At 37.7% G+C, this 9,159-nt stretch overlaps 1 protein-coding gene across 1 annotated transcript in view; it reads left to right on the forward strand.

Annotated features, from left to right (window-relative positions):
* The first annotated feature begins 1,894 nt into the window (after positions 1 to 1,894).
* LOC103520846 (protein lethal(2) giant larvae-like) overlaps positions 1,895 to 9,159 on the forward strand; it is a 13,597-nt gene continuing 6,332 nt past the window's right edge. The window contains exons 1-3 of the mRNA XM_008485942.3: positions 1,895 to 2,023; positions 2,747 to 2,902; positions 3,405 to 3,609. Of these exons, the coding sequence (XP_008484164.2) occupies positions 1,970 to 2,023; positions 2,747 to 2,902; positions 3,405 to 3,609 (415 nt within the window). The 5' untranslated portion in view covers positions 1,895 to 1,969. The remainder of the gene's footprint in view (positions 2,024 to 2,746; positions 2,903 to 3,404; positions 3,610 to 9,159) is intronic.

Below are 9,159 nucleotides of genomic sequence, written 5' to 3' on the forward strand. Positions count from 1 at the left end.
CTGTAATGCCTCGCCCAGCCAGGATCAACAGTGTAGGTATCTTTTGTGTTCTCTATGAGACGACCAGATGTTCTTTGGTCAATCGATTTTTTGTTCCCAAGTTTTAGGTTTTAGATCTAAAATTTAGGGGTTTTTTTTTAGGTAAACAAATGTACATTCTTTTTGTGCTTTTTTTTTTAGATTTTCCACATATCGTGTTTGATTCCGTTTATTCTCAGTAGTAGATAATATAATTGCTACTCATATGACGTGGGGTATGTCTTCGACACTCATTGGATACGTCATTCCAGATTTCCAGTCCATTAATATGCAAAACCCTCAGATCTCGACTCTCGGTCATATATCCGCATTGATAACAAGAGTGCATGCCAGCCTCGGGTTTCTGGCCGAGAAGACTGCTGGTGATAGACCTGGCGCACCCTGACTGCGCGCACCCTCCTCTCGTAGCTTGGTATCCTTGCATGCGTCAGCGGTCACGTTTTCACCCGTGATATCCGACTTGACGCCCGCTCCATTGCACCAGGCTGCGACCAGTGTGATCCCTGACACGGGTAAGCCAAAGTACATGACTTATGCATAGTTTAAGATAGTGCTTTACCTTGTTTTGCCGGTGATAAAGGGACATTCTTAGTCTCATCAAACAGGTTGCTCAAGAATATTATAGGTTATATAATGGAAGAATTATAAATTAGTAAAATTATAAGTAATGGTCGATCGCCTGTGTAATAAAGGTTGGGAAAAATTCCAAATCCGAGGTCAAAAATCCAAAAAAATAACTGTAAAAAGTCCAAAATTCCATTTTTATTTTCGTTCTAATGAAAGAGTTCAACAGATGTGTGATCGTCAGACTTTACGGCAGTGTTGTTTTTTTGTTTTTTTTTTTTTTCGTTTCCGCATTAGGTATAGCGCCAAGTAGGATGGCATAGCGAGCGCTTGCGGAGGAGCAGAAAGATAATGCGCAGAAACGCTAACGCGCACACCTTTTTTTGGGAGACCATTACTCGTGTTTCTATGTCCTGCGAGGTTTTTGAGCGTTTTGCTCGCGCAACATTTTGATCGTGAGTCATGCGTCATGGGTACGCTGGTACGGGAGACGTATTGCGTGACGTCAAATTAGTTCATCGATTCTACCGGCATTTTTTTTTTAAACTAAATCGATTTATCTCGGGATTCTAGAAGTCGTAGAAGAAAAAGAAAAATTCGTTGGTCCCCTCATTTTTTTTCCTGCTCTATGACTTTGAAACATCACCCCAAGTATAAGGCGCAACTGATCTATATATGTTGATCAGTAATGTTTACAGCACAAGACCTTGATTAATTAAAAAAACCTAGCCTTATTTTATTTATTCTGCTCTCAGGTGGTACTGTTCGCTATTATCTCAACTTCAACATACTGGCGTGCCAAAGCACATCATTCAATCGTGTTTACCCCATAGAAACTATTATGTAATAAAACATCTCCCTTAAACATGAGAGACAGACTCTTTAATTCTTAGATTTTTCTCATTTAAAAAATAGCAAATTTCATCAGAGGCCCTCTTTCAGATAATTAATTGAAAATACATAAAGTGGCCTGTCGGAAAATCACCTTTTTGCTGCCCTCTGAGTGCAGAGAGCGGCATAATAAAATAAGCCTCTTTTTCCGTAGGAATCGATCGACCTTTCCTTAAAATTCAATTTTCAAATTGTGTTTATCCACTCTTGGCAATGAACTTTCATCATTCATTTCTTCGTTTCCCCAGGAATGGCCCAATCAGTGGCGGCGTGCTTTTCCTGGACGCCGACGGCGACGAGGACAAACACGTCGACGAGACCAAGGAACCACGTTGAGACTCGACGCGACATTCTGCTGACGGGTCCACGAGGACGGTCCGTGCCGGATTTGGAACGCGGGCGGCGTCACATTGAGTCCCAATTTTGAGTTTCAAGTCGTCCCTACCTGTTGAGGGGGGATGAGAGAAGGAGGGAGATGGGGAGAGAGAGGAGGCCGAGGGATGAAGATGAGTGGCCCCCGTTCAGAAAGGTGAGATATTTTCGGGGGCCACAGCCCAGTGGTAATGCGCTTGTCATGTAGAAGGTCCAGGGTTCGAATCTTAACCATCCACAAAAAATTTGCACACTCCTCTTAATATGTATATGTACATAGAATAGGTATATTATTTAGTGTATTCAAAAAGTCCCCCCCCCCCCCACCTTAATTGTTGAATGGATGAATTTAGAAACCTAAGATTTTGTTTACCAGCCTAAATTAACCTTTAGTTTTTTTTATAGGCTATATAAAACTTCAGGGACTTTTTCAGGGTCGGCCCAGGGGGAAAAAGTTGAAAATCTTAAATGAGAACCCCCTGCTTGTGATACATGATATCAAAGGTCTTAAAAAAACGTAGTACTTTGGTACAAGTTTGAGCGCAATCCGACAACCAGGACCGGAGTTATGGTCTATTAAATTTTCTATTTTCTCTTACCGATAAAGGAAGCACCAAAAATGGGAAATTCATATTGATTGGTGTTTTGTGCTTCAAATAGTTCCCACTAATGATTCACATTGAATTTCAGTCCCTAAAATGAAATTTCGAAACATCCAGAAACATAAATATAACTTCACAAAGTTACAGAGTCCTCCATCAACACCCATTTTCACCCTGGAGGCCATCAGGGCCGAAAGTCTATATTTAATTTTCATGTCAAATTTGTGTTTTCCTTTCAGTCTAAATCTAAATGTTAAATTTGTGTTTTAAATTTTCAGGTGGGCTGTTTCGACCCCTACTCAGATGATCCCAGGTTGGCCGTAAAGAAGATCTGCTTCTGTCCTGTCACAGGAACTTTGCTGATAGCTGGAACAGCAGGCCATGTGATTCTCGCTAAACTAAGTACCAAAACCAGTACTGATGTCACTGTAAAGGTAAGAATATAATACATGTACCCTGCTTATACTGCAAGAATGAGACTGAAAAGTACCTTTACTCCTGCAGTCTAAAAATTTGGTACATTTTTCTTAAAGATAAAATTACAATTTATAAAAGACCCTTACTTAAAAAAAGTAAAAAGGCAAGTGATGATTGTTTTTATTATTATTATTATTTACCTACTTCTTTCAAGCAGTTGTTGGTCACGGTGTAGGTTTTACCCTCCAATCAGCGATAAACTACCCATCTCCTCAAATTCATCTCATGCACCCATCCAAATACCAACCACACGCAACTTTGCTTAACTTCCGTAATCCACTGGTGCATTCAGTGTTATCGTCGCTGGCTTTTGACCTTTTTAAAAACACATTTTTGGAGTTTTAACCGCAGATTTGATTCTTCACAACTTTTTACGTAGGAATCGACCTTTTATATTCATAAATTTGACCTTTTACCTATATGCAACAGTTCAATTATTCTATTCCCTTCGTTTTCCAGATATCTACAATGAACATCGTATCGGATCGGGACAGTTTCGTGTGGAAAGGTCACGCCCGCCTCGGCGTAAAACATACAGACAGCAAGGATAAGGAGCCAAGTAAGGCGCTCCTCAAGAGTGTATCCCCTGGCTTTCAACCCACCTGTCTGGTACAGCTACATCCACCCGCTGCAGTTACCTCTCTGGTACTACATACTGAGTGGGGTGAGTACTAGGCTAGGCTAGGCTAGACAGCAAGGATAAGGAGTCAAGTAAGGCGCTCCTCAAGAGTGTATCCCCTGGCTTTCAACCCACCTGTCTGGTACAGCTACATCCACCCGCTGCAGTTACCTCTCTCCTGTGTTTAACCAACCTGGGAGATATCATAGTATTGAGGTGAGTGTATAAATTTCAAATCATTTTCTATATTTTTATAAAAAAAAAATTGAAGCGCGGTCTGGGAGAAGATCTCCAAGAATGCTTGCCCGCTGTAGAGCCAAGCTAATTTTTTTGTTTCAAATATCTTATCGCTCTTCCATCTCCGTTTTTTTTTTTTTCATGATTTTTCTTCCAATTTCATTCAGTCATGCCTTCCCTTCTGCACACCATTCACCCATTGTCTCCACAGGCAGTACAACTTTTCTCTTCGATTTTGGGACGATAAGACCTTAGGAGTTACAGTTCCCTCTATCAAACCTAAAAAAAAAGAAAAAAAAAATGGCCGCGTATCTACTTGGATCTAATATGCCGCGTCTATATTGCAGTATTCCGGAGCTGCGTCGGCAGGTGTACGCGGATCATTTTCTATATTTTTACAAATAAAAAATTGAAGCGCGGTCTGGGAGAAGATCTCCAAGAATGCTTGCGGTATTTACACGCTGTAGCTAATTTTTTGTTTCAAATATCTTATCGCTCTTCCATCTCCGGTTTTTTTTTCATGATTTTTCTTCCAATTTCATTCAGTCATGCCTTCTGCACACCATTCACCCATTGTCTCCACAGGCAGTACAACTTCTCTCTTCGATTTTGAGACGATAAGACCTTAGGAGTTACAGTTCCCTCTATCAAACCTAAAAAAAAAGAAAAAAAAAAAAAATGGCCGCGTATCTACTTGGATCTAATATGCCGCGTCTATATTGCAGTATTCCGGAGCTGCGTCGGCAGGTGTACGCGGCCGTCATTCGACGCGAAGACATCACCGGTATCTCCTCCCTATGTTTGACGCGACACGGCGAGGCCCTCTATCTACACTTCTTCCTCTCCTCCTCCTTCTCCTCCTTCTCTTTCTCTTTCTCCTCCTCTTCCTTTTCCTTCTCCTTCTACATTTTGTATAAATATATGCTCTATTTTTATATTTTATTTATTAGAGTGTTATATGCTTTAATTGAATTGAAATAATGGAATTGAAACCAACCAAGCTAACTTAACTGGCTGCTCTTCTCTTTTGTTGACGCTTTCGTTGATAAAATGGCCGCTTTTTTATTATTATTATTTATTATTTTTTCTATTTATTATTATTATATTGCAGTATTCCGGAGCTGCGTCGGCAGGTGTACGCGGCCGTCATTCGACGCGAAGACATCACCGGTATCTCCTCCCTATGTTTGACGCGACACGGCGAGGCCCTCTATCTACACTCTAGCAGCGAGTTCCAGCGAGTCTCTGTGTCCGCGGGGCACGTGACGGTGGCCAGGTGCAGACTGGATGTGGCCCGGGATAGCGAGGCTGATGAGGAGACCCTGTCCGGCGAACCGGGCCCGGCCGAGACTAAAGCCAACTCAGGTGAGACCAAGAGATTCCATCCATAACGTAGGTAGAGACTAAAGCCAACTCAGGTGAGGCCAATAGTGGATTTTTTTTCCCCAAATAATTATTACTTTATTTTTCAATAAGACAGAACTTAATGACAATAACAAAGAAAGAGATGAGGGAGGAGAAAAAAATGGAATTAAGACAAAATGTTATGTAAAAAAAAAAAAAAAAAAAAAAAAATAGTTTCCTTTCAAACGAATAATTCAATGGGACGAATAGATAGGCCTGATGGGCTGATAGATAGAATGGATTCGGGGTTATGGGGGTGAACGTAAAGAAAAGTTGTTTTTTCTTGGTTAAGTCTTAATCTGTTCGCGGAAAACCAGTCAAAAATGTCGTGGAAAACATGGTTAGCGAGAGCAAAGACATCTGCTCTATTTTCACTTGAGACAAGGACAGTTGTGTCTTCTGCGAATAGAGTGAAGTTGATCGTTAATAAATATCAGGAAGATTAGAGGTCCTAAGGTCAAACCTTGGGGAACACCTGACATGATTTTGAGGGTGGATGAGAGTGTACAAAGTTTGGTAAACAGAGTGAAGTTGTAGTTGTATAAATTAGATCGTTAATATATATCAGGAAGATTAGAGGTCCTAAGGTCAAACCTTGGGGAACACCTGACATGATTTTGAGGGTGGATGAGAGTGTACAAAGTTTGGTGCTATAAGTAATTTTTGTGACTTGAGATCGGGCTTTTAATCCTCATATAGCCAATATATTCTTTACAATTCTTTACAATAACTTTACAATATATTCTTTACAATAACTAGGGTATACCTAAAAAAATGATTACACAAAATTCAACTGATTGGCCATAAGGAGTGCGAAAATTAGCTGACTGACCAAAAGGCAATATGCAAAACGGCGGTTTACACGATAAGCCTCAGGCTCTTCAACTTCGGGACAAGAGGACTGAAAGGAACCCAGTTGCCTTTGAACGATAAGCCTCAGGCTGTCCAAGAAGTGTTTTGCACTTTTGATTCGGGAACGAAGGACTGAAAAGGACCCCCAGTTGTCCCAGGCTTTCTAAAGGTGTGTCCAACTGTCCACACATAGTTGACTGGCCGTCGATCGATATTGATTGAACCGTCCACACTGCCTCGACAACATAGATTCACCTCGTCGATTGGACACACTTTAGGAATTCAAGTGTTTTCACTCTTACTTGATTTGGGACAGAAGGATTGAAAAGGACTCAGTTGTCATCACGTGATACGGTGTCCCACAGATTCCTGTATCCTTTTCTTGCTTCCGAGTCTATCGTGAACGTGTTTTATTTTTACCGAAAAAACTACATTCTTATTAGATTACTAAAGAGAAGAGGAATTATTCGTATTTTGGCGAAATTCAAAATGGATAGAAAGTATCCATAAATTGATAGAAATGTTCCAATGTCTTTTTAACCTTTGTTCAATTTGAGTTTATTTATTAAATTTTACCAACTGCCTCCTTCAGAGGGTTTAACGGTTGTTATCAAACCTCACATTTTGCTCTGTTGTTTGTTGCTTACAAAAATGTCGGGACATCGACCATTGGGCCATTCTGTAATGAAAATCAAATAACACCACTTTGAAATCCAGCCTAAGTAATCTAATAATGGATTTATTTAAAGAAATTTTATTATTTTCATAACATTCCGTCCAACACACGTTTTAACTTTTCCTAAGTTTCATAGTTTAATTACTTTTGAGTTTATTTATTAAATTTTACCAACTGCCTCCTTCAGAGGGTCTAACGGTAGTTATCAAACCTCACATTTTGCTCTGTTGTTTGTTGCTTACAAAAATGTCGGGACATTGACCATTGGGCCACTCTGTAATGAAAATCAAATAACACCACTTTGAAATCCAGCCTAAGTAATCTAATTATGGATTTATTTAAAGAAATTTTATTATTTTCATAACATTCCGTCCAACACACGTTTTAACTTTTCCTAAGTTTCATAGTTTAATTACTTTAGGTAATTTTTAGTTAATTTTTATATATTTTGCATTTTCTGTGTACTCGTACATTAGTAAAATTTCCAACTCATTTCTATAAGTTTCTAACTTTGAGAAGTACTCAATTAATTTCCTAACTTCATTTTTATTACCTTTTACTTTCACAAGTAACTTTTTCATTTTGAGATTTCTCTACGGACTGAAATTTTATCCTGATTTTATTTCTTATTAAAATTAATAATGCAATTTTTTATCGACAAAAATATCTATAACTATTAAACTATTCTAATATAGAGATAGTAAAACAATAGAGAAATAGGTAAATTTAGTACTGATTGAATTTTTCCTTGTTTAACTATGCTTTAGCTTTGAATGTAATTTGTGATTATATCAGAAAGGTAAAAAAGAGCATAAGCCTCAGGCTGTCCAAGAAGTGTTTTGCTCTTTTGATTGGGGAACGAAGGACTGAAAAGGACCTCCAGTTGTCCCAGGCTTTCTAAAGGTGTGTCCAACTGTCCACACATTGTTCACTGGCCGTCGATCGATGTTGATTGAACCGTCCACACTGCCTCGACAACATAGATTCACCTCGTCGATTGGACACACTTTAGCAATTCAAGTGTTTTCACTCTTACTTGATTTGGGACAGAAGGATTGAAAAGGACTCAGCTGTCATCACGTGATACGATGTCCCACAGATTCCTGTATCCTTTTCTTGCTTCCGAGTCTGTCGTGAAAGTGAACGTGTTATATTTTTACCGAAAAAACTACATTCTTCTTAGATTTCTAAAGAGAAGAGGAATTATTCGTATTTTGGCGAAATTCAAAATGGATAGAAAGTATCCATAAATTGATAGAAATATTCCAATGTCTTTTTAACCTTTGTTCAATTTGAGTTTATTTATTAAATTTTACCAACTGCCTCCTTCAGAGGGTCTAACGGTAGTTATCAAACCTCACATTTTGCTCTGTTGTTTGTTGCTTACAAAAATGTCGGGACATTGACCATTGGGCCACTCTGTAATGAAAATCAAATAACACCACTTTGAAATCCAGCCTAAGTAATCTAATTATGGATTTATTTAAAGAAATTTTATTATTTTCATAACATTCCGTCCAACACACGTTTTAACTTTTCCTAAGTTTCATAGTTTAATTACTTTAGGTAATTTTTAGTTAATTTTTATATATTTTGCATTTTCTGTGTACTCGTACATTAGTAAAATTTCCAACTCATTTCTATAAGTTTCTAACTTTGAGAAGTACTCAATTAATTTCCTAACTTCATTTTTATTACCTTTTACTTTCACAAGTAACTTTTTCATTTTGAGATTTCTATACGGACTGAAATTTTATCCTGATTTTATTTATTATTAAAATTAATAATGCAATTTTTTATCGACAAAAATATCTATAACTATTAAACTATTCTAATATATAGATAGTAAAACAATAGAGAAATAGGCAAATTTAGTACTGATTGAATTTTTCCTTGTTTAACTATGCTTTAGCTTTGAATGTAATTTGTGATTATATCAGAAAGGTAAAAAAGAGATTCTTTGTAGATCCTCAACACCAAGGCTGAATCACTGCTTATTCCGAACTGTAATAATAAATAGGTAAAATTACTACCGTAAAGTTTAGATTTTCATATAGCCCTGGAAATTTTTAGCTTCCCAAACTTGAATTTTCATATAATCTGTCATAATTTTATCACATGTTAGAGTTTTGAGGAGAAAGAGTATTTATTTTATATGTACGTGTTGTTTGAGTGTGTTTTGTGTTTTTGAATCTACGTGCGGTGAAGGAAATATCTGTTTTTAAAGGAAATCTCTGTTTTTATTTTATTTGAAGTGCCTGTATTCTTTTTAGGATTAATTTTTACAATAGTATTTTTTTTTCTCCAGTGGAAAAAGTTCTTTGTTTAATGATGGGTGAGTTTTAGAATGCCATTGACAAGGGTTTGAGATTTGGCCACTTAAAAAATTTGCTTTTAAGGGGCCAAACAATTTTTTTTTTTTTTTT

This window comes from Diaphorina citri, unplaced genomic scaffold, assembly GCF_000475195.1.
Source record: "Diaphorina citri unplaced genomic scaffold, Diaci psyllid genome assembly version 1.1 scaffold4169, whole genome shotgun sequence".
Classification (NCBI taxonomy): domain Eukaryota; kingdom Metazoa; phylum Arthropoda; class Insecta; order Hemiptera; family Psyllidae; genus Diaphorina; species Diaphorina citri.